General features: G+C 47.5%; 1 protein-coding gene across 1 annotated transcript in view; it reads left to right on the top strand.

Annotated features, from left to right (window-relative positions):
- Window positions 1–27,249, top strand: part of CORO7 (coronin 7) — a 140,158-nt gene that overhangs the window by 37,134 nt on the left and 75,775 nt on the right. Inside the window, exon 9 of the mRNA XM_088464731.1 lies at window positions 3,393–3,475. Coding sequence (XP_088320857.1) covers window positions 3,393–3,475 — 83 coding nt within the window. The remainder of the gene's footprint in view (window positions 1–3,392; window positions 3,476–27,249) is intronic.

Genomic DNA, 27,249 nt, shown 5'->3' with positions numbered 1-27,249 from the left:
TTTTTTTTGCGTGTTTAGCTCTGTCTGGCTATAAAAGTTAGATCGCAGGAAAAAAAAAAAATTCTACAACCTAATAAATTGAACACTGCTTCCCCTCATGGCCATTAGACTGCGCCCTCATATCAGTCACACTGTCCCCACATCAGCTGTAAGATCGCCGACCTGTCGAGGTGCACGGTGATAACGTCACAGAAACAGGGTTGGGTTTGGTGCATGGCCTGTGATAACGGCAGGACAGACGTTCAAGATGAGCAGTGATCCGGCCGGCCAAGCACGTCCACCACAGACGGCAATTTGTACCGCATTGTAGGTCTGGTTCAGGACAGATGCATTAGAGTTAGTGATATTGCTGATGAAATGGACATCTCAGTGGGTAATGTGCACAACATCGTTCATGAGCAACTGGGGTACAGGAAAAAGTGACCAGCATGATGATCGTAGCAAGTCACAGACGTTCATTGTCTCTTGTGCACGTGACGCGATACCATGAAGAGGGCGTGTAGTTCCTGCACCGTATTGTTACAGGCGATGAAAGGTGGCTGCATCATGTGACACACGGAGACTAAGGCCCTCATTCAGAGCCGTACGCTCTGAGCAGAGCGCACGCTCTGAATGAGGGCCGCCCTCCATAATTATGGAGCGTCCTCCTGGACGCTCGTATAGCTGTGGGTCACCACCCACAACCTATACGAGCGTGCAGTTTGATGGCCGCGATGGTCGTGACCATCGCGACCATCGAAACTGCGAGCCGGAGCCTGCGGTTGAGGTTTTCAACCGCAAGGCCCGGAGTGATTTTGGCTCTATCAGAACCAAAATCACTCCCACTGACATCACTAGTGATGTCAGTGGGCCAGCTTCTGACGGTAGGCGTTCCCTTGGGAACGCCCCCGTCAGGGAGGCATGCCCCCGGCACGCCCACCAAAGGGGGCGTGCTGTCAATCAACATCGACAGCACGCCCCCTTTGATCAGACACAACGAGCGAAGGAAAGTCTTTTGCTCGTCGCGTCTGGCGCATGCGCACGACGGAGCTCCCTCCGTCGTGCGCATGCTCAGTGCAGACTATCGACCCACTTGCGAGCGGACAGCCACTCGCGAGTGGGTCTGAATCAGGCCCTAAGCCAGCATCCATTACATGGAAACACGCATTGTCCCCACCTTCAAAGAAATTCAAAACAACTCCATCAGCAAAGAAAGGTCATGGCGACCGTGTTTTGGGACCACAAGGGCGTGCTATTGCTTGATTTCCTCACCAAGGGAGATTTCCTGAATACTGTCCGTTATTGTGACACATTGAGCCGGTTGCGGAGAGCAGTTTGCGAAAAACGACCTGGGTTGCTTTGAACAGGCGTATTGCTGCACGCTAACGCCGTGCCACACCCAGCCAACCACAGGTGTGAGTTGTTATGGCGCTACCATTGGGAGGTACTGGGCCATCCTCACTACAGCCCTGACCTGGCTCTGAGTGATCTCCATCTCTTTGGACCACTAAAGAAGCACCCTGGGTGGAAGGCGATTCACAACCGATAGTGAAGGCCAGCAAGCCGCCATGTCCTGGCGACCAAAATAAAAAATTACATATATGAACTTTTATTAATATCGGACTTTATGAAAAGGTGAAACGGCAATAGATGATCGATGGTACCTAGGCCTGATGCTACCCAATGAGCGTTGTTATCAATCATTAGGGCTTAGAATCGGTAAAGTTTTTCTATTGATGATCAGTTTCCATCTATCAATAAGTTAAGTCAATCGATGTTTGGAAACAGAGCTAAAACACATAATTGATGGCCTGTTCTCACGATTTCGAGCTCCAACGTTTTATCGATGGTAGATCTGCTGACATGCTGAAATAATATATCTGTCGGTAATATATTTTGGATGTCAACATTTTTTTTTTTGTCAATGTTGACCTTTTGTCCATGTCGACCTTTTGACTAAGATATGACCCTGTCAACTTTAAGTCCATGTTGACCTTTTGACACTCAATGATGTGGTGTTCATGTTTCGACTGTCTATATTTTGATTGCGGACGTTTAAAAATGGCTGGGATTGAATCCCGAGATTGGAAGCTTCCAATCCCGGGATTCAGGATTGGTCTTCCTACTGCCGGTGATTCGGGAGGAAGCCCAGCTCCCTCCCTAGTCACCGCTGCCCGGCTCCCAGCTCCCCGCTCCCTTGGCTGTGTGCACTGGGAGAATGGGCAGGCGGGCGGGCACAGTGCTGCGTAGCATGACCTCTGTCATCACGTCACGCTGCGCAGCCCTGTGCCGGCTGCAGTGCCTGCCCTTCCATCCACCCCTCTACACGGCACGGCACCAACCACCCGGTAAGTCATCGTGGGGGCAGGGTGGTGGGCATTTTTTTTTTTTTTCTAAATGAAGCCAATCCCGGGATTGATGTTTTTTTCAATCCCGAATCCCGGGGTTGAGAAAACGTTGGGGATTGGCCTCCCTAGTATTTCCATTGTGGGGATGGGATTACAAACTATTGGGTTGCTGAAGGTGAGGCTGTACCGTGTGTTTAAAGTGACTACACCGAAAATCAATTTGTTTTGGGCATGAGTTTATTCATGTGTTATATAGTCTTGTTATAATGCTGCATCGGCCTGTCTAAAGCTGCCCACACACAGGCTGGATCGGCCACTTGGCACGAGCACCGTGTGACTGATAATTGATCAGGAGACCCATCTGAATACAGGCAGATTATACAGACTCTGGGTCTCATTCAGACCCGCTCGCTCGCAAGCTGGTCGATGTTTGGCTGTGCGCACGCGCAGCGGCCGCAATGCGCGTGCGCAAGCCCCGGAGCGAGTGATGAAATTCTCTCGCTCCGGTGCTCACTACAAAAGGGGCGGCTGTCGATGTTGATCGACAGCTCGCCCCGTTTTGTAGGCTTGGCGGGAGGGTGGTTTCACAAACGAGGCGTTCCCAAGCCAACGCTTGCCGTTTGTGGGCGTCCCCACTGACATCACAGTGATGTCAGTGAGAGAGCTTCCGGCTCTATTAGAGCCGAAAGCTCTCTGGGTCTTGCGGCAAACGAGACCCTACCACAAGGGTCTCGTCGCAAGCCGCGATGATCTTGACCATCGCGATCATCATCCTGGCCGCTCGTTAAAGCTGTAGGTGGTAACCCACAGCCTAGCGAGCGGCCTGGAGGCCGCATCATTTTTTGGATGCGGCCACCCTCATTCAGAGCGAGCGCTCGCATTTTGCGAGCGGCTCTGAATGAGGTCCTTTGTGCAGATAGAGCACTGGTTTTCGGCACTGCGAGCCAGCAATGCTAACCACTGTGCCATCCAAAACGCTCTAGTTCTCTGTCCTACTTTCCAAGCTTTCGTTGATTCCCCATCTAGTATGTGTTTTAATCCCTTGCTCTCTCCATGTCTCATTAGGTTAGGGAGCGAGAGTTACTGCTTTGGGATCTTCGTAGCTTAAGCCGGCCGGTGACGACCTTCTCACTGGATGCGTCCTCAGGGTAGGCATCTGTTATGTCTCTGTGGCCAGTGATTATGCATTTGTTATGTAAGCGGATATTATTTAGTGCAGTTTTAAAGCTTTGTGATATTTATTAAATATTTTGCCTTTCTGGTATAAACCATGCATCCGGGGCAATTCAGAGTTATAGATGATAGATATTTAACTGTTTATGGAGCCGATTCAATCAATTGTGCTTTCCCGTTATCGCCAGGCGCCATGTCTCTCTTCGCACGTTTCCAGTAATTATGGTACCTAAAAATATTACTTATTTTGCTTGCACTTCTATGATGCACAAGCAAAGATGGTCGACGTTTATTGCCATAAGAATCCCGCCAGGCTACAATGGGACCTACCTATCCCTTTATTGAATAAACCGCTGTGGGTGGAGCCTGGAGCTGGTAAAAAAGCATCTGATTGGCCAAGAAGAACTGTGGTGGCATCACAGCTGCTCTGTGGCCAATAGGGAATCACAGTTAAGTGTGAATATTCCAGAGCTGGTTCCCGTCACAGTGATTCTAGTCTCTCCTACTTGGATGCTTTATTGTGCAGATAAGAAATAGCCATTAATTCTGCCGTATTCTTAAATACCTCCTAGCATTTATAACTAAAATACAGAGGCTAAATAATCCCCACTTCTAAATAAAACAAATCCACCCCAGGGCAAATCCTCATTACCCAGAAGCCGTACCATCATCCGGATGGACCATGCCCATTTTGGAGTCCAGCAATTGACTGTCCCAGTACACACAGGGCTTACTGGGAGTTGTGCTGGTGTTTAGCTTGTTCTGCCTGTACTCAACAGAGCAATCTCTACCTTTCTGCCCTCGTTTAGTGCTGTGTTTTATGGGACCTTTGGGATATCTTGGTGTCTCATAAACCAGCTAATTCAACGACTGATGGATATGATTAAACTGCTCAGTTTATTAGTGTGACAATTTTTTATGGTGTATTATAAATTACCGTCCTATCTAGAACCACGCAGGGCCTGCTACAGTGTCATGTGTTTCTGCACTAGTAATCTCCTTCTAGATCTATGGAACAGTTTTCTATTATACTGTATATTGATACATTTCAGACTCCGTACCATAAAGCATTGCTCTCCATACAGACATATTAATGGTATCTATAGTTCATAGCATACCAGAGAGTCTCTGGCGCTCTTATACTGGGCATATGTTGACCTTCAGACCTCTAGATTGATTACTAGGCTCATAACTGTCAGCGCTCCCAGTATAATAACGCTATAGACCTGTAGATTTCGTGTTGCGTTCTGCTCATTTATGTTTGTGAGAGAGATAAAAAATTATGGGGCACATAGTTTACAGCTACGATGTGAGGCACATGCTCAGTTTGGGATGTTTCAACATGTCCTAGCGTCAATAAATCAAAATATAGACGTGTCCTCATTCAACTAGCATCTATACGCTGTCTGACGCGGGCAGCGATGCGTACTCTTTTGCTAAATATTGCACCTTAGTTGCATCGTAGCTTAATACAAAGCCACACACCAGTGTACCAGAGACACTAGGTTGCGATTTTTGTCGCAAAAGAATTGGTACAACCTATGTACAAATTTGCGGAACGCGGCGGGATGAATAGCTGCGGCCACTCGCATTGGAACCTTTTCTACATAGATTCGCGACAGTCGTACACAGAGGTAAAAGTACGGCAAGCCACAGTGGTCAGTTTGGACGCTTTTGTTCGTTGTAGCTGTGCAAAGAAGACGCAAAGTTTGAGGAAAAAGGATGCCCGTCACTGCTAAGACGCGAGTGTCCTGGAGCACCAAGGGGGGCGATTTGGTGCACCTAGAGCAGTGATTTTCAACTCGAGGCACACTACACAAGATGTTAAAATCGCCAAGGCACACTACCCGCGATGCGGCATGCGTGTCCAATGAAAAAACACACATTGGCCTCCACATAAAAAAATAAACACCATTGGCCTCCACAGGAATAAGACACACTACATTGGCCTCCACAGGAATAAAATACACTACATTGGCCTTCTCAGGAATAAAACACACTACATTGGCCTCCACAGGAATAAAACACACTACATTGGCCTTCTCAGGAATAAAACACACTACATTGGCCTCCTCAGGAATAAGACTCACTACATTGGCCTTCTCAGGAATAAAACACACTACATTGGCCTCCTCAGGAATAAGACTCACTACATTGGCCTCCTCAGGAATAAAACACACTACATTGGTCTCCACAGGAATAAAACACACTACATTGGCCTCCTCAGGAATAAAACACACATACATTGGCTTCCACAGGAATAAAACACACTGCATTGGCCTCCTCAGGAATAAAACACACTACATTGGCCTCCACAGGAATAAAACACACTACATTGGCCTCCACAGGAATAAAACTCACTACATTGGCCTCCACAGGAATAAAACACACACATTGGCCTCCTCAGGAATAAAACACACTACATTGGCCTCCTCAGGAATAAAACACACTACATTGGCCTCCTCAGGAATAAAACACACTACATTGGCCTCCTCAGGAATAAAACACACTACATTGGCCTCCTCAGGAATAAAACACACTACATTGGCCTCCACAGGAATAAAACACACACATTGGCCTCCTCAGGAATAAAACACACTACATTGGCCTCCACAGGAATAAAACTCACTACATTGGTCTCCTCAGGAATAAAACACACTACATTGGTCTCCTCAGGAATAAAACACACTACAGTACAAGTGCGCTGAGCTGACGGCCGCGGCACACTTGACAACCGCTCGCGGTACGCTAGTGTGTTGCGGCACAGTGGTTGAAAAACACTGACCTAGAGCACAGGCATATGGTGACACAACTGTACATATATTTTTCCATGTTTACACCACCCGTGCCAGAAACAGAATAGGGAATGTACCAAATTCAGTGACTCATAAACTCAATGCACTTTGCGTGGGAAAAAGCCGCGGCCGCTGCATCATTGCGCTTGGTATATAGATTGACGCAGTCTCGCTCACAGATATCCAAGTGTCACATATCAAAATAATCAGGGCAGTCTCAAGAAATCCATCGTCTCTTCCATTTACGACATAGATACACTTACCGACAAAAAAGATGCTCCGCGCAAACAGTGTCTCACGGGACCTGTTGCAGCGAGAAGGGCTGTTTGGTGCGACTGCAGCAATAGTGTATGAGGACACACCTGTAATGCACCAATAATAAATAGTAGAACACTTTTAATTGCATTAATAAGAGGCCCATAAATCTTCAATTCCCCATTCTGCCAGGGTCGGGGAATCGGGGATACCTAACATGTTGAACTTTCTTGATTCCTTGATCCTGACCAGAAAATGGTTGGAATCAGCAACTCTGATTTTTCACATGTCAAATTTCTGCGATCCACTGATAAATCACCTATCATCGATGGCGGCCATTCATCGGATCGGCGGAATGCGTTGGGTTGGTAGAACCGGAAATCTGGCCCGTAGATGTATGTCCCGTACTATTTTACAACATGCTTTCTTTCCCACTGCGATTTAGATCAGAATATCTGTCCTTTCTACTTCAGGGTCCATAGGGGGTCCACAGGGTTGACCTTGGGGTATAGGTTGGGAACCAAATCCGGGCACCACGCAGTTAAAGCTTTTAGCTCCCAGGATGCACTTGGGTCCACTCTCCCTATAACCCCACCCCCCAGCCAGAGGCACCTCAGTTTAAGTTGGTGCCCGGCCGGAGTCGGGTCACCGTTACTGCAGGGGGGCTGCTTAGCAGCCCCTAAGCTTAAAAGAGTTTTATTTTATTATTTTTTACTACTCTTCAGAGCGGCAGCATCAGACTGTCCAATGGACGTCTAAGCTGCCGCTCCTACACCCCGCCGGCGCTGCGACGCCAGTACAGATCTGGGGATCGCAGCGGGACCCCAGAGTCTGTACTAGCCGGGCTCTGGAGGAATCCCTGGGCTGCTGCCGGATCGACGGGGACAGGTAAGTCGCGTGGTCACCGCTTGCGGTGATCCACGTGTGAATATGCAGCCTTATGCCTCCGGTCTCTGGGGACAGACCGGAGGCGCTAGCGGTGGCGGCGGGCTCCCCCTCCATGGAGGCATACCCCGCGTGTCCACAGCCCACCAGGGATTATAGCGGCAGCGGGAGCCGGCATCCCGGGGGGTTAATTGCTAGCCAGGGGAGGAAGCCTTCCCTGTCTAGCGGCTCCTCCCCTCAGCTCAGCGCGCCTTTCAATACTACAGTCTGGCGTCGCTGAGCTGCTTCCTCCGCGGGCCACGCTTCTTCTGAGGTCTCCAGTGGCCATTTTCTCTCTGTGGTGCTGCAGAACTCTTAGGATGTCAGTGAGCCCAGTCCCCCTGCGTACCTGGCCATTTGGGTGAGTGTACACAGCGCTATAGCCTTCCCAGACACTGAATCTGGGCAGTTGAATGTAGCGACATTGTGCAGTATATTATATGTCATGCTTATGTATGTATATATATTTTTCTGCATTGTATGTGACTTATGCTAGTGCTGACTGTCTGCTTTTTCTCTCACCTGTCAGTGTATATCTATCCCTTTTCTTTATCTGCCCTAATACAGGTGTACCTGGGGTGGTTCTGAGACCTCACATATATATATTTGTTAATATCTGTGAGGTTTGTCACATACTGTTGCGTGCTGCACGTTGCCATATTTTAGATGGAACTGTGAGTTGCATACGCTGATAATGGGTCCCTGCAGCTAATCTTAGCGTCAGTCAGGACCGGTATGGCGCTGCTTAATATTTCCGTCAAGATAGTCAGATATATCTGACCAGGAGATTGCACACGATACTGCACCCATTATTGCGATCCTGCAAGTCATAGCCTGCAGGAATTAGTGCGGAGGATTTTAACTCAGAAAGGTTTATGTATGCGGCACCATCTGGTGCGGGGCCCCTTGCACGACCCCCTTAAAGGGCGGTTTATTTCTCAGGATCCTCTCCTTTGAGGATCGCCGGGCGGGCCCCATTGTCGTCACTCGCTTGGAGTTACTTCACCATACTGCCCTTTTGAACTCGGGGTATCTCGCAATTTCTTGCAATTTACCCCTGTGCAACAGACTGTCGCTCCCCGCCGGGGTTTTTCACAGTACATGAATTACCTCCGATACCACATCGGCCTGTCATTCCCCTTGCAGGGATTACCACAACGGCCACCCTGGTGGATGTTGTTTTATAGAAATACTAATTGGCGTGATATATGCCCTGTGGTTACTGACCAGTGGCTCTGCCGTGAACTGGATGGTATATTCGGCTCTTTCCCTCTCACATGGGGGGAGCCGATTTCAAGTATTATTATCCCTGCTTTGGGGCTGGTAGCCAGGTTCATTCTGGATATAGAGAATGTCGATCCTGCACCTGTATCATACATCTCCCGTTTTCTGCCCAGCGGGTGGATCTCATAGCGGGAGTCTGGCTGTCGCCAGATACGAAGAGTCACAAAGGCCTCCTGTTTCCCATTCCCTGAGGGTCCTCACAATTAATGGAAATCCCCTTCTGGGATGGATTTGTATGTTAATCATCGGGTTACAGGCATTAATACGCCTCCCATCCCGGCCTGGACGGATTTTACGGATTCGTAGGTGGTAACTTTGCCTGAAATCAATGTACTCGTTTTCAGGGCCTGTTGCCCGTCCTACCATGGCCATCGCATGGTGATGCTTTTGTGACGTTTTTCCCCTCCAACACGTCCTGAGGTTCAAATATCTTTTGCCGCTCACATAAAATATGCAGTGGTCATATGTGGGATTACCTCATGGGATGCCGGTCTTCTAACTTTCAGGGTTTCGGCGGCGTCTGTATCCGCCGCAGTACCCTATGGCTGCGTTATGGGAAAGCAGAGGTGCACACTCCTTCCATGGGGAAGATCTTGTTTGGTCCTGACCTTGACAAGATCGTTGCATCATTGGCAGTATCACTAATGGGGAGATACCGTCTTTAGCTACTCCCACTACATTCGGACTAACTCTGTTAAGTCTTTTTGTCCTCAGGGTCAGCCTAAAGGCCTGTTTTTTCCTAGGCTGTCGGCCTCCATGGGGGCCACCATATCCAGTACCGAGCAGTCCTGGACTTCCGGACGACCCTGTTTCTACACCTGAGGATATACCCTCAGCCTGACGGGACAGGTCTACGTCTGGGGAATTTCCAGAGTGAGGTACTGATTCTCAACGGCCTCTCATTGCTCAGGCAGCCTCCTCACAGGCATTGTTACACGGGCCCTTCTTCAGACCTGTTCAGGGCCTTACAATCCCAGAAAGCTATACAGTCTTTGTGGTAAGCAGAGCTATTTCGGCCAACCTCACTATCTCAGTGAGGGACTGGTTGTTCTACTTTCTTTCTGGGGCGGTGACCGACTGGTCCTCATTTGCCTATACTCTGTCTCAAATCCCTGAATCAGATTCCAACGGTGCCTGGACTCAGGTGGAATCGTCCATGCTCCATCATCCGACGTTTGGAACCTGGGGATTTTAGGGTATATCTGAGTATTCAGGATACGTACCTACGGGTACGTACAGAGCCATCTCATCAGCATGGGTTCAGGTTTGCTGTGCCACAGCAACACTTGTAAGTTTCGGGCTCTGCCTTTTGGGACTGTCCTCAACTCCACCGGGGTTTACCAGCCTTATGGATTTTCTGACAGTTCACCTGTTCAGGGTATCCGAATGCTCCTTTCTCTGGACGGTCTCCTGCTTTTAGCAGGATCACCAAGGTACTTTACCGCCAGGTCAGGATAACCGTGGCTTCTTCTCGGCACAGATAATTAGTCAACGGAGAAAAAGTCCTCCCTACATCCCTCACAGGGTTTTCTTCATCTGGGAGCACTGCTGGATTCTCAGACTCTGAGAATTTTTCTGGCGTAAGACAAGATCTCCACTCTTCAACTTGGAGTGTGCGGATATCTACGCATTCGACATATGTCATTACTCTTTGTGATGCGCGGTCTACCAGAGTGTCTACCTTTTGGTAGGGTGGAATGTGCTCAGTTCCATTCCAGACCTTGCCATAATTGACTCCCCTCCAGATGGATCGAGTTTTTCCCATCGGATCGATGTTCGAACGATGATACTTTCTCCAGAGGCGAGTTGGTCTCTGTCCGGGTGGCTATGGCCATCTCGTCCAGGGTGTTCTTTGCTACAGACAGTGTCTGGTCCGCATTCGTTTCGGGGCAGTTGGACGTCTGTCGTTTCTGTCCTGCCACTTAACTTGTTGATACTTTAGGCTGTCTTGGACCTTCACTCTGGCCTAACCCATATGTCACGGTAAACCTGAATAGGTTCAGTCCGACAGTGTCACAACAGTGACTTCCATCTAGGCAACACTGGTAGTTGGGTGGCAATGTCAGGTATGTCATCCATTCTGACATAGTCCAAGGGTCTTCTCCTGGCCAACTCTGCAGTGTTTATTCCCGGAGCTCTCCATTGGGAAGCGGGCTTCCTCAGCTGTTGCGACGTGCATCCCGGGGACTAGTCTCTTCTCCAAGAGAGGTTTCAACTCCTGGTGAGCAGAGGGGGCCTCCCTGAGGGGATTGATCCTCATGGCCTTCTGACTTGATCACACATTACCGGTGTTACAGTCCAGCTCCAGGAGTACTGAAGCTACCTTCAGTGACTCTTTGTCAGTGAAGTGGTCCTTCCACTTTGTGTACCTGTGTCCTCCGGTCTCCCTTCTTCCTCGAGGTCTTCGGAAGTTTAATTCGAGACGGAGGGGCTTTCCTTCTGGGGGCTCCAGTTCGTCCCAGACATCACTGGTACTGAGATTTTCGGAGTCTCCTCATCGATACTCCGTTCCTACTGCTTCACTATCTGGACCTGTTGTCTCAGGGTCCTTGTTTTTCCCTGGACCTGGATCGTTTGTCTTTGACTGCGCCCCTACTGTGGTCCTAGGGCTTCCCTGGCTCTGTCTTCATTGAGATGTTTAGAGCAGATAGGCCAGACTTTGCTGGGATCTGCCACGGACTGTGGCATACATAATTCTTATGGTATCGTACCTGTCGATACGATCCTCCGGTGTCCAGGATTTTCAGATATTCTGCCATTCCTTCCGGCTGGCTTGGGTTTCACCCTTGGCCTGGCCTTCCTGACAGTGCGGATCTCTACACTGTCAGTATGGTTAAGATATGGAATTGCTCCGCTCTGGTATCCAGTTCATCCTTTGGAGTGTTTTCTGGATTATGCCTCCACTTGTCCTCCCTAGGGACTCCTGGGGAGTTAGTAGTGGTTCTTTGTTCCGTCCGGGGACAGTCAATGGAACTGCTGGTTGTGATAGCCATTACATGGTCTATTGTTTAAGCTCTCTCTCTCTCAGGGTGTTTAAATCAACCAGGAGAGTGTCTGAATTGGGAGCGTTCTCATGTGGCTCCCTCTTCTGGAGGGCATCATGTCAGGGTGTGAGTTGCTCTCGCCCTGTATTTCTTCTTAGAGTGGTTTTTAGGTTCCATATTATTCTGGAACTTATGGTACGGCCATTCAGTCCCCAGTCTTCTCGGCTGGTGTGGCCTCATTGACTGTGGTCCGGCCTCTTTGGCTTTATATGATCCGTTCAAGTTCCTTATGGTAATCGGACTCCTTATTGGTGGTCTGCGGTTTCTGGTTTTCACAGGAAACGATGGCCGGCCTATAATGAAATGTTGGCTGGATGGCCTCGTATGTCTTCCTCAGGGGCCTACCCATAGGTAGGCATTTCTGTCGTTGAGGCTTGTTTTTTCTCGGGTCATGTAACCCTCGTGGGCGGCTCGTTGTGGCGCCTCGGCTGTTTTGCCTTACTAGGTGTCCACGTGGTCTTCTGTCCAAACCTTTTTTTTAAGGTTCTAGGCATTGGTTTCCTTTGCCTCTCAGGATGCTTCCTTTTTGGCGACGGATTCTCCTCTCAGCACAGGAGCGTCCCCACCCTTGGTTGAACTGCTTTGGGACATCCCCAAGGTCAACCCTGTGGACCCCCTATGGACCCTGAAGTAGAAAACAAGAGATATGGTAAGAACTTACCTTTGTTATCTCTGTTTCTACGAAGTCCATAGGGTCCACAGGGCGCCCGCCCTGACGCACCTGGCTTCATATGGGCTGTGTTACTGGTCACCGGTTTCCCGTCTCCTTTTCTGTGAGTATGGTTCTAGAGTGTTCCAGTTTTCTCTCTCTTTTTCTCTCCTCCGGCCTTTGGCTACTTACAAACTGAGGTGCCTCTGGCTGGGGGGTGGGGTTATAGGGAGAGTGGACCCAAGTGCATCCTGGGAGCTAAAAGCTTTAACTGCGTGGTGCCCGGATTTGGTTCCCAACCTATACCCCAAGGTCAACCCTGTGGACCCTATGGACTTCGTAGAAACAGAGATAACAAAGGTAAGTTCTTACCATATCTCTTGTTTTTACAGGTAACTGGTTCTGGGGAATTTCATTGCTTAACACTGGTCCTGCTTGTTAAAATGTCCTAGCCCTACTGCCTCATCAACTGTTCTCTTGGTCTGCACTGTGACGATGTTTCCTCAGTATCGGAGAAAGTATGCAAACCCGTAGGAAGAAAAAGCCGCTGTTTTATCAAGGAAAAGTAATTTCCTCTTTGTGTTTTCATGATTCCCAATCTCGTCTGATATCTGGCACTATCACGTTGTCACATACTTGGCATGATATCTGCGCGTTTCGTTGCCTCATACTTGGCATGATATTGGCGCATTTCGATGCCTCATACTTGGCCTGATATTGGCGCATTTCGTTGCCTCATACTTGGCATGCTATCGGCGCGTTTCGTTGCCTCATACTTGGCATGATATCATCGCGTTTTGCCACCAGTAGACGTTCTCGGTGTCGAGGAATCATCCCAACTAAATACGCAATCAAAATTGAATAAGCTTCTGGCAAGACGTCATTCTGGTTGGCAGCGATCCAGCGTCAGCCTTCACGTGCAGTCGTCTACCCAGCTGACTAACCGATACCCTGATGACTGTTCACCTCATCCTTAGTGCCGGCCGTGCACATCTGGCATTATGCAGCCAAACTAGAAAGTAATACTGTGTTTGCATTTAAGCGGAGGGGCGTGATTGGCTCATTTTTTAGCAAATGTAATGCATAGGTTGGTTAAATAAACACCCCCCCGAGCACAAGAGTGATATGGGTGCAGCAATATGGGGCACACACCTGGTAGTACAGTAATATGTAGCAACCCTACACGGCAAGGAAGGCTAAATTGGTGAATCATGTAAAATACACACCTTGGTATGTTGGAACATATTCACCTTTCTTGAATTCAACGATAATGGCAATTCTTCCTGATAACAGGCAGAGCTTAGAATAATGGCTGGGAGGAAAGCTGGTGCCAGGTAGTTTGATCGTGTATGTTGCCGTTGCAGTGGTTGAATGGCTGTGTATTCCACCATAGACCATCTTGATATTAATACTCAAATTAGGTCCAAACTCTTCTAATACAACCCAACAAGAGCTTTCTCTATATCCGTAGAAAAATGGTGGCTCAGCTGGATATAGTTCTCTTTTATCTGTGTAATGGTGCATACACACGGTCCGATAAAAAGGACGATATAAACTATATCATTTGATTGTTTAGACCGTCCTTTTTTTTTTTTTTTTTCTTTTTAGCCCTCTCCAACGACCAAACGACCATCGATGCGCGGGCACGGATGGTCAAGATCAATATCGACCATCGCCCGTACATGCAGGTCAATCTGGTCGATATCGACCAGGTTAGCCTGTTTACTACAGTTTATAGTAGTTTTGTGGTTGGTGCATGTGCTGGATGTTCGATATCGAACAAGCAGGACGATAAGACAACGATATCTGATCGTTGTCTGATCGTCCCGTGTGTACAGGCCATAAGATACGCGTTTCTGTATAGAGCGTGCACACCAAATAAATGTACACAACTTACACTTAAGACTCATTAAGATTTATTAGGCAGAACGGGGGAGGGAAGGGCGAGTGTAGGCCGAGTACCATAAGGCTGTGTCCTGGCAATTACAACCGAAGTACACCTGGATGTAGATGCAGATATACCTGGCAGGAGGCCTCTCTCTTATGGGGAGCTTTAAGGCTGCTGGTGCAACAATATGCAAGGATGGTTAGCAGCACTATCTATCCGCTTCTGATTGGCCGATTGCAGATTACGTTATTATATTGCATACAAATAGGGTAATGTAGATTATCAGCCACATCTCTACTCTGTTTCGGCACCTCCTTGTCTCTTCCTGCTTACGTTTGAGGTGCAATTGCGCTCAGCTGTAAATGAGCCCAAGTATGGCTACAGCCCACATCATCGTGGTTACAGCTCCAATCAGAATACAGTCATCTCATATATATGAATACACACTGGCCAGGAGAGAGATGTAAGGAAGTGACCATCACCAGCCTCGCAGTCTGACCTTAGGGAAGAGCTGTAACATCACTGGAGAGAGCGTAGATCGGTCTATGAGACCCGCAGTGTCCTGTACTCTTCTCCTTCTTAGTAGGGATCAATTTCGTTAGCACCTTTCATAGAGGCTCAGGGCTACACTAGGCCCTTAATCTGAGTATTAAGAGCTGTGACTATAACTACAGAACCCGTTCTCAGAGCCTGATTCATTACCGATCACAAATGCTAATACGCACGCAATCGCCAATTGTTGCCTTTTGCGTATGCATCGCAGTGTGCGAACCGGGACTGCGATCGCAGTGACTGCAGAGACCCATCGCAGAGTGATTGACGGGAAGTGTTGTTTGTGGGTGGTGACGGGGGGGGGGTGGTCGGGGAAATGCAGGCGAGCCAGTGCGTTTGAACGCCGTTTCAGGGGCGTGCATAAATTATCCACTGCAATGCCTTACGCAGCTTGTGTACTTATAGCGTGCGATGGGCTCAGCAATTCCTGAGTAAGGCTGGAGCTTGAGCAGTGAGGCTGCGATGGTACTCAATGTTACCGATGGTTTTGCAGTCTTGCTAAGGATTACGGATGTGTGTAAGGTAAAGTGGGCGTCCTTACTGTATGTTGTGCTGTGACGGCATAGTGATCGCAATGGATTAGCATACAATCGCAGTGAGACTACGCATGTGTAACCGCTATTGCAATCGCAGTTATGATCCGTAATGAATTAGGCCCTCAGGGCCTGATTCAGAGCCGCTCGTAAGCGGCCGCTCGTTCGCTCCGAGCGATGTTCGCACAACTGCGCATGCGTATGGGTCGTAATGCGCATGCGCCAACCAGTCATTACGGTCGGAAATCGAGCGCTAGTAAAATAGTGAATGCCTGCTAATTTGAGTGACAGAATGAGGCGTTTGTGGTTGGTAACAGGGGAAGGTGCTTGAAAACGGGGAGTGGAGAACAGAACGCAGGCGTGCCAAACGGTCAAAACGGGCGTTTTAAGGGTGTGCATAATTAACAAAGCAGCGTCATCGACCACGTCACTTGGTTGTTTCTTAGCCTGAACTGGTCGCATGATTGCGGTAGGAAATTCCAACCACAAGCACTGCGAGCAGTTCAGACGCCTTTCGATGTACTCGACTAATCTAATAAATAGCAGAGATGACGTAGGATGCGAGCGGCCAGGGGGCGTCTTTACAAAATAGCGAGCACATGCTTCGTTCGCTCGCTCAGACATAGAGGCGTCAACAGACCGCAAAGAGCGAGCGCTCAATTTAATAGCCGGCCCCTTTTTCTGAACGAGCGAGCGCAAATAGCGTCCGGCTCTGAATCAGGCCCTCAGTCCGTTGTCTTTAGCCAACAGGTTGCGATTTTATATTTGTTTTAAATCTGTTTAAATAACTCGAAAACCCGGCCCTACGTATCACCTGATTTGTTAAGGAGGTAAAACTGCTATGTAAGCATTGTATTCCCAGCTGTGGTTTAGTTCAGGGTAACTTTGCAGGAACCCCACAAAACTGATTGTATTTGATCAGCACAAGCGTGTGAGACTGGGCACAAGCGTGTGCGAACGGGTGCCACATGACGTGAGCACGGGTAGTATCCTCGCAGAGCACAGAGACCCGGGGGGAGCAGAACGTGGGCTGTGTTTTGCCCAATCAAACATAAGCAGAAAATCCATTTATTGCATGTCAGTTATGTATCTCATTAAGAAGGAATGGGAACATCCTGAAATAATGCTTAGCCTCATTAGTAGGCTCACATCCAAGTGTCTGATTTCCTTCAGAAGTAACAAAACTATGGAGTATTTTAACCACATTCCCCAAGTTGACCCTTCAGACTAATTAATCCCAATACAAATATTTAGCAATGTTTCTTGTTCAACAAAGTGCACACACTACTTATAACATGCCTAGGAAGGAACGGTGCATTGTAATGCAGCCTGATAATTCACTAGGATCCAGTGATCTCAGGGCCTGATTCAGACCTGCTCGCGAGCACTATGCGCTCGCAAGCGGGTCGATGGTGACCCAGTGCGCATGCGCACGACAGAGCTTTCTCCGTCGTGCGAATGCGCGAGACCCGGATAGCGACGGGCAATCTGTCGCTCCGGGTCTCGTACCAAAGGGGGCGTGCTGTCGGTGTTGAGTGACAGCACGCCCCCTTTGGTGGGCGTGCCGGGGGCGTGGCTGCCCAGACGGAGGCATTCCCATGGGAACGTCTGCCGTCTGGGGCCATCCTCACTGACATCACATCTCTGGTAGAGCCGAAAGCACTCTAGGTCTTGCGGCAACGAGACCCTGCCACAAGGGTCTCGACGCAAGCCCGATGGTCGCGATGGTCTTGACCATCGCGACCATCTTCCTGGCCGCTCGCTATAGCTGTGGGTGGTCACCCACAGCTATGCGAGCGGCCAGGAGGCCGCTCTGAAAAACAAGAAGGACGGCCCTGATTCAGAGCGAGCGCTCTGTCAGAGCGTCCGGCTCTGAATCAGGCCCTCAGTCTGAGACATGAGGTTTACCTTTTATGTATTGTATTGCCGTGCACCCTCACGCCACTTTTACTACGTGCACGCACTGCGTTCTCTCCTTTCTGCGCTTCCGGAGTTGTGTTTTTACATCTTTAAGTAGAGACACAAAGTCGTCCCAGTGCACTGCTACAGTTTTGCTATTAGGGCATGCTAAAACTGGCAGGGCATGCTGGGATATATAGTTCCACAACAGCTGGAGTGTCAAGGTTAGCCAACACTGCACTAGAGGCTACCTGGGTTGCACCCAGGAAAACCCTGGTATAAAGCAGGGTCATGGACCTGGGACTTCGACCCGGGTCGTTTCTGTTCACACACAGCAAAAACCCGGGTTGATGCACGTTCACGACCAAAAACCCAGGTTTTTTCTGTATGTCTGAAAGGGCTATAAGAGAGAGAAAGATATGACATATGTGATACAAGTTTGGCAACAATTTGAGTTTTCTATATATTATGTAGAGGCGGACTTAAGACTATCTGCGTACTGTACATGTGTTCCAAACATTGTGACACTTCCATCTATATGTAGATTCAGATGGATTTTGCCCTTAGACTCTTTGCATTGAGAGAAAGTAGACTGAGGAGGCACACAAGCGTTGGCTATGGCCATTAGGGGCGCGTTTGCGCAAATGCGTCTCATGCAGACATCGCCATTTCTGCTTTTTCGGCAGAAACCTCTACATCAGCCCCGATATGTGTAAAGTATGTATTTTTACTTTCACACCTGGGTGCTGGTAGCAAGTATTTGCGGGGAGAGAGAAATCTGAACTGTGAGATACAAGTTCTGCAAGTATATCGGTGAGTGACATGTTTTTAAAAATGTGATTGACGTTTTAGAATTCTTTCGGAGAGTTCATATTTGGGTGTAAGCTGCTCCTAATTCTGTAAGAAAAAAGTGTTTTTAGGACAAGGAAACCCAAAGACTGTTGGGAAACCGTGCAGGATGTTCCAGCGAGTAAGTACAAATAATAATAAACGGCATAGACCTCACCGCCCGGCCCCCCTTAGAAGTCATTGCCGGGTGATCGATCAGTGTGTGATCCCCAGGCAACATCTGGTACATTTAGAATGTTAACATGTTAGCCACGCTTGGCATGTAGACATTGGCTGCGATGAAATGGCGGAATGATTAGAATGTCGACAAAACGTTCCTGGTGGTCTAGTGGTGACTTACATGAAACGGTGGCTCCAGCAGTGTCTTCTGGGTCTGGCGATAAGTGAGTATCCCTAGCCCCTAATCCTCTCCCTAGTGCCTAACCCTTACTTCCCCTCCCATAGCCTAACCCTTCACTGCGTGCGGAATATCGACATTTCACCTGTCGACATTCTGCATATCAACATCTCAGCAATGCGGACATTGTGATTGCATCCCAGCTTCACTGGGGCAAGATCGGGAAAGACCTCCTCCAAACTGACTTACTGTCATTTAAAATTTGAGGCGGTCCCTCTTTCAAATGATGGGGCCCCTTAGCAGGTTAGTACATTATTGTCTGGTGACCACCTGTGTTAGAAACAGGACAGTTACAGGATGAGGTATATAGTATGAGATAGCCTGATGAGTCGGGAAGCCGGCGGACCTAATCCCGACAGCCGGCTTCCCGACTGTCATATCTCGGCAAGGGTCTAAAGACAGGCGTCGATATGCCGGCGCCTGCCATTAGACATACGCCGGGATCCCGACGCCCGTCATCCCAACCGAGTGCGTATAGCCACGGGGGGAAGGTATTAGGGTAAGGCACCCCCCGGGAGGTTAGGTTTAGGCTAGGGGAAGGGGGGGGTTAGCGTTAGGCACCCCCGGAGGGGACTTAGGGTTAGGCTAGGGGAAGGGGGGGATAGGTTTAGGCACTTAGAGGGGGGATTTGGGTTAGGCACTGGGGGGAAGGTCAGGGTTAGGCATCCCTAAGGGAGAGTTAGGGTTAGGGGGTAGAAATAGGTTAGTATATACTTACCTTTGACTATCGGGATCCCCTCCTCTGCCGGGATGCCGCTGTCGGGATTCCAACCGCCGGGCATGGGTCCAGCAGTAAATCCATACCACTTCCGATGAGTCACAGAGTAGATCAGGGAAAGTTACAGGAGGATAAAGCGGTGATGGCAGTGATTACACCGAGACACATAGGCAAGATGGGTGCATGCACCGGCATGCCGCAGTTTACAGAGGGGAGGAGCTGGGCTGTGGGAGGAGCTGAGTGTGGGAGGAGCTGAGTGTGGGATGATATTACTTGTTGGAGAACGGTGCCAAAGCTAGATCTCTGTTTTATATAGTAGGTGATTACTGAGGGTGAGAGGAAGAGGAAGGGGCGTGTGTGCGTTTTCAGGGGGGAGTTCCTCGCTACCGAAGCAGTTGTATTTTGCACAAGCTGACGGCTGGCGATGATCGCGTTTCTTGCTAAACGGTTAATGGACCTCCATATTGAAGATTGGCAGGGGAATAGCATATTTAGGCACACTCTGAGTCATTTAGTAAAAACCCTTCACACGCAGGATCGACCGAGTGGCCCCACTCTCATTAATATAAGCCACCTGTGAGAGGAAACCGAGAGGTGTTTTTAGTACAAATATAAAAAGCGCTTTATTTGATGAAAATACGTGCTAGTAACAAGGCTGGAGATCAGAAGTCGATACTTTTGCGCAGTGCGCTTCCGTTGCCGCTGCGAGCTCCTGACTACAGCATTGCGGCAATGGGTTTATGTTTATAACTGTAGATATCCATCTCTGCCTGCCTTCCACCCCCCTCTCCCCCTCCCTTCCTGGTCTCCTGCACTAGGTTTATTTAGCAGGAGCTCAGACAGCGGGCTGATCTCCATAGCAATCGCTAAAATAAACAGGTCAACGCCAGGCCTAAAGCTTCGTGACTTCTAATACAGCCAGGATGAGCTCTGCATCGGCCTGGTAGGACATCGCCCATCGTGCGGTGTATATGTACGGCTCATCTCTAAGTTATGCCTGCAGACCGCACTATGCTGATTAAATGGTGCTTTTAGGTGAGCGCCGTGCGCTGCCAACTCCGTTCACCCCCCCCCCGCTCCCCCTGTCTTTCCACTAACCCTCAGTCTCTGTCCCAATGGGACCAAGCTGACCCCATAATTATACCAGAAATAAGTTCTCTTACCTCATCACCCCCCCTTCTCTCCAGTCTTGGTTCTGGCAGATTTTAATGTCCGCTCAGAAATGGCTCCCAGATGCTAAAGTTGGTCTAGTTTATGAAGGGTATAAATTAACTTAAAGCATTCAATCATATGAAAGCAATAACCCTGTGCGTGCCAGAGGGTAGTCTATCGTATTGCACGGCAAAGCTCGGGCGCCGTTAAATAACAGCCACCGTTCATGTAAGACTTTGTGACTGTAAAAAAGATTTTTGTGTATTAAGGTTTGTTCTGCCACCTTTGTAAGTTGTAAACAGCATAGCATTTATTTCTGATGCAATGTGCTGCAGACATTTGATTTTAAGTGGCCAATTATTCTCGTTATGTGAGAAAGTGTTAGCTTCTCTGGTACGCTGTAGCACTGATGTATGCGAGAGGCACAATCGGCGCCCAGTGGTTCGCATACAATAGGTGTTGGGATTGAGGAATGAGCAAACCTAGTTTGCAGGTATATAGTTGAAAGCTGGGGACTTGACAATCGGCAAGGCCCCCCCTGGTTGATATGGTTGTAATGCTCTGCCTGAGGGGGTTAATGCAGAACTGCAGGGTTGCTGGCACTCGCCCAGACCGCAGAGAGTTAATAACAAGGCATAAGAGAGCTTTGTGCGGGGTACAATATCCCAGCATGCTTTTCAGCACAGAGTCTGGTTTTTAATTTGAGGCTAGAAGTTGGCGCAGATTTAAGGGATTGGAAGAGAGACGCGTCCAGAGTGAAAATATTTACACAGCAGCAAATTCCAGCAGGAATCCAGGGGCCGGTGTCTGAGAGCCAAACAAAGGCCTCATTCTGAGATTTCACTCCTCCGTTCTGTCTTACTCACTCACTCCTGTGTATTGTGTGCTGCACTCGGTGCTCTCTATCGTGTGCTATGCGATCTCTTCTCACTTTATGCTCACTCTACATTATGTGCTGCCGTCATTCCTCTGTACCATGTACTATAACTCACCAAACACTCCCGTATACACTGTGCTACTGTCATTCCTCTGTACCATGTACTATAACTCACCAAACACTCCCGTATACACTGTGCTACTGTCATTCCTCTGTACCATGTACTGTAACTCACAACACTCCCTCATACACTGTGCTACTGTCATTCCTCTGTACCATATACTATAACTCACAAAACACTCCCGTATACACTGTGTGCTACTGTCATTCCTCTGTACCATGTACTGTAACTCACAACAACACTCCCTCATACACTGTGCTACTGTTATTCCTCTGTACCATGTACTGTAACTCACCAAACACTCCTGTATACACTGTGCTACTGTTATTCCTCTGTACCATGTACTGTAACTCACAACACTCCCTCATACACTGTGCTACTGTTATTCCTCTGTACCATGTACTATAACTCACAAAACACTCCTGTATACACTGTGCTACTGTCATTCCTCTGTACCATGTACTATAACTCACAAAACACTCCCGTATACACTGTGCTACTGTCATTCCTCTGTACCATGTACTGTAACTCACAACAACACTCCCGTATACACTGTGCTACTGTCATTCCTCTGTACCATGTACTGTAACTCACAAAACACTCCCTCATACACTGTGCTACTGTTATTCCTCTGTACCGTGTACTGTAACTCGCAAAACACTCCCTCATACACTGTGCTACTGTTATTCCTCTGTACCGTGTACTGTAACTCACAAAACACTCCCGTATACACTGTGCTACTGTCATTCCTCTGTACCATGTACTGTAACTCACAACAACACTCCCGTATACACTGTGCTACTGTCATTCCTCTGTACCATGTACTGTAATTCACAACAACACTCCCTCATATACTGTGCTACTGTTATTCCTCTGTACCATGTACTGTAACTCACAACACACTCCTGTATACACTGTGCTACTGTCATTCCTCTGTACCATGTACTATAACTCACAACACACTCCCGTATACACTGTGCTACTGTCATTCCTCTGTACCATGTACTGTAACTCACAAAACACTCCCTCATACACTGTGCTACTGTTATTCCTCTGTACCATGTACTGTAACTCACAAAACACTCCCTCATACACTGTGCTACTGTTATTCCTCTGTACCATGTACTGAAACTTGCAAAACACTCCCTCATACACTGTGCTACTGTTATTCCTCTGTACCATGTACTGTAACTCACAAAACACTCCCTCATACACTGTGCTACTGTTATTCCTCTGTACCATGTACTGTAACTCACAAAACACTCCCTCATACACTGTGCTACTGTTATTCCTCTGTACCATGTACTGTAACTCACAAAACACTCCCTCATACACTGTGCTACTGTTATTCCTCTGTACCATGTACTGTAACTCACAAAACACTCTCTCATACACTGTGCTACTGTTATTCCTCTGTACCATGTACTGTAACTCACAAAGCACTCCCTCATACACTGTGCTACTGTTATTCCTCTGTACCATGTACTATAACTCACAAAACACTCCCTCATACACTGTGCTACTGTTATTCCTCTGTACCATGTAGTGTAACTCACAAAACACTCCCTCATACACTGTGCTACTGTCATTCCTCTGTACCATGTACTGTAACTCACAATAACACTCGCTTATGGGACAATGCAATGAACAACGCTGTGCTGTTACATGCAGCGTGCAACGACACATCGTACCATCGTAAACCGGATCGTGCAGTGTGTACAGCACATGCGATGCTTCGTACCGTCGCTGGGCCACACATCTTATAGTGCACAAGTTCTCAAACTCTGTCCTCAGGACCCCAAACAGTGCATGTTTTTCATGTCTCTTCACAAAAATGCAAGTGAAATAATTAGCTCCGACTGTGGATCTCTTAAAATGTGTCAGTGAGTAATGACTACACCTGTGCACCTGCTGGGTGACCTGGAAAACGTGACCTGTGCGGGGTCCTGAGGACCGAGTTTGAGAACCACTGGCATAGTGTATACCCAGATTTACTCATTACCTTTGACTATATATTCATTCATAGATAACCAGTGCTAACTCGTTACCTTTGTCTATCTCTATTCCCTCATACATTACGAGCACTAATGTTACCTTTGTCTCCATTTATCTTAATTCATGCATAACAGTTACTAACTCCTTACCTCTGTCTGTGTAAATATTTCTTAGTTCATACATAACTTGGACTAACTCATTACCTCTGACTATATTTCTTCATTCATAAATATCTAGGACTAACTCATTATTTCTGACTATATTTCTTCATTTATACATATCTAGGACTAACTTGTTACCTCCGACTAAATATTTCTTCATTCATACATATCTAGGACTAACTCATTATTTCTGACTATATTTCTTCATTTATACATATCTAGGACTAACTCATTACTTCTGACTATATTTGTTCATTCATACATATCTAGGACTAACTTGTTACCTCTGACTAAATATTTCTTCATTCATACATAACTTTGGACTAACTTGTTACGTCTGACTGTATATTCATTCCTTCATAACTTGGACTAACTCATTACCTCTGACTATATATTTCTTTATTCATACCAGGGACTAACCCATTACCTCTGTCTATATCTTCCATTATTCATGCATAACAGGGACTAACTCATTACCTCTGACTAAATATTTATTCATTCATACATAACTAGGACTGACTTGTTACATCTGACAATATATTCATTCTCATTCCTACATAACTTGGACTAACCCATTACCTCTATCTATATCTTCCATCATTCATACATACCAGGAACTAACTCATTACCTCTGACTCTATCTGCCATTATTCTTACATAACAAGGACTAACTCATTACCTCTGACTATATATTTCTTTATTCATACCAGGGACTAATCTACTAACTTTCCATTATTTGTACATAACAGGGACTAACTCATTACCTCTGACTATATATTCCATACCTAACTGGGACTAACTCTTTACGTCTGTCTATATCTTCCATCATTCATACATACCAGGAACTAACTCATTACCTCTGACTCTATCTGCCATCATTCTTACATAACAAGGATTAACTCATTACTTCTGACTATATATTTCTTTATTCATACCAGGGACTAATCTACTAACTTTCCATTATTCCATACATAACTGGGACTAACTCTTTACGTCTGTCTATATATGTCTTAATTCCTACATTACTGAGACTAACTAATTCCCTCTGTCTATATCTTCCATCATTCATACATAACGAGCACTAATTTGTTACCTTTGTCTTTGTCTCCCATCATTCACATACAATAAGCACTAACTTGTCACCTGTCTATATCTCTTGTTATTCATATATAGCAATCTCCGACTTCTTACCTGTCTATAGCTCTCATCATTCATACATAACAAACACTAACTCTGTCTATTTATGAAACTAGATTTGCAGTCAGTCCTGCAGAAACACGTTTTCAGGTTCTTGCCGCCATTTTTACGTGGAATCATCATTTTTTATGAGGTCCCTCTATCATTTGGATCCTGGCCCCGGGGCTATTACAATCTTTACATGGTGTTGGCCCTTTGCAGCCATTGAGCTCCGATATCGCAAAGTGTTTTTGGAGCCCGTACTCACACAGGCGTATTAGTCATGGCGGTACCGTGCCAGGAAGTAAATAACAGCGTAAGCTATCACTGCGTAATCTGTGCCGTAGAGGTCTCTTACTGGAGCCGGCATGAGACGCTTGGTAAATTCTGCAGTGAAATAATTTCTTATTGCCGCGATATGCGGTGATGAGCAATTATATTTCATCTGGGAAATTTCACAGTAAATAGACCCCTCTGTGTTCATTCATTGGGGGCCCAAACACCTGTGACGGATTGCCCCAATTCCCCGTTCTACTGGAGTCAGGTCGGTTTCCCGATTCCGACCTAAAAATGGTTGGAATTGGCGAGTCGGGGACTTTTAACATGTTGAATTTCCCCGATCCGCCGAAGGAGCGCAACTCACCGATATCCGTAGTTTGACGTTTTTGGTCGCTGATCGGCGTCAGTAGAACGAGGAATTGGGCAGTAGATGTATGGGTAGCAATACATAACCAGCGCAGTCTCGCTACCCCTGACCATGGCTCGTATTCAATTTGAGCCGAACCGCGATACTTTTTCGCCTCCCAGACTTTTCGCCTACATCGCGTGTTTTGCAGGCGGAAAAGTATTGCGCGTATCGCCGTATTCAATTTGAAAGTAGGCGAAAATAGGACCCAGCGAAACTTAAGCAAGCGGAAAGTACTGTCAGATTTGGGGAAATCAGCCTGACACCCCCAAAAGATGCTCTGACATGGGGGTTCCCTATGTACCCCCCGATTTGGCTTGCTGAAGGTATTTGGTGTTTTTAAACAGGCTCAATAGCTGCTAAATAGCGATTTTGTATAAGTGGTGCAGAATAGTATTCAGGAGGTTTTTTTTTGCAGAAAATAACTTATCCCAGCAAATTTGGGGTACATGAAAATGGGGGACAGTATATTTTAAAGTTGCTAAAGTTAAGTTGAAAAAAACATGAAAAATCCACCTGCCGCAAGCCCCTGCAATGAAAAAAACACCTGGGGCATACTTGGGGGGCCCCCCCAGAGGCAAGTTCGCTAGTTTTTAACTTTGTCCCCCAACTTTTTTTCCGCCCCCAAATTCAAAGTGATTTTTTGGGGTGTTCTTCAGTCTTTTTAAAAAAATTTTTTTACACAGTTTACCGTTGGGGGACTGAAGGCTGCACGGGGTTTCCCGTAACATTGCACCCCAAAACCCCAATTCTGCACTTTTTTCCGCCTGCTATTCATAGGCGAATCTTTTTCGCTTATTACATTGCATTGACTTTCCGCCTAGGCAGAAAGTCTTTCAAATTGAATACGGCGATACTTTTGGCAAAATGACATCATCGGCGAAAAGTTTTCGCCCAAAGCACGCGAAAACGGCTTTTCGCTCCAAATTGAATACGGGCCCATGTCTCTATACACCAATCACAGTATATATATCTCTGACGCACTCTCCCTGTCTGTTTTTCCTCTTCCTCCATCTGTACAGCGGCGCGCTGCCCCTGCTTCTCTCCCCCACCCCACTGATATTTGGATAATATCTCTCCTTCACAGAGAGACCTTTCTTTCCCTGTAATATAAAACATTGCCTCAGGATGCACACACCTGCCCCCTCCCTCCTACTCACTCCCTGCACACTCGCCACAGATTAGCCGCAGACCTCCTGCCCAGTGCAGATAATGACTTCCAGACCCCCCCCCCCCCATCCCCCTTCTTACCCCTGAACTAGCACAAGCACTTCTGCAAGCCGCACATACAGGTAGAGGGATTAGGAAGGCTGATTGCACTACTGTAAGACGATAGCCCACCTCGCATAATGAGGCCCTGAGCTATATGCAGCGGGAGGAAATGCATTTTTCAGATTTGAAGGCACAAATCACGGGCGGAGGCTAATTTTACATGGAAGACTGCGCAGATCAAAGCAGAGATCATTTGTACACAACGCCAGCAGCAGCCTGCTCACTGGCTCGGAGTTAAGTCATTAACATGATCTGGTCAGTGTTACACAGTGCTCTGGAGATGTACACATGGCGGTGACAGTGTGCAGGTCTGCGGAAGAGGCTCGGCACGTCAGCTCTCCATTATAGTGGAAGAGAACATTAATCAATGCACTCCAGATCCTATCTTTTATAACAAAACACCTCTGTTCCAGCCAGGGCCTAGATACGGCGCTCTTTTGCAAGGAAATGGTTAATAAGTCGTTCTAGCTCTGCTAAGGGGCCCACATATCAAACCCCTACCCCACCTCATATCATCCCCTAT

This window comes from Taudactylus pleione, unplaced genomic scaffold, assembly GCF_031769625.1.
Source record: "Taudactylus pleione unplaced genomic scaffold, aTauple2 ptg000061l, whole genome shotgun sequence".
Lineage (NCBI taxonomy): Eukaryota > Metazoa > Chordata > Amphibia > Anura > Myobatrachidae > Taudactylus > Taudactylus pleione.
This window is presented reverse-complemented; position numbering and strand designations above follow the sequence as displayed.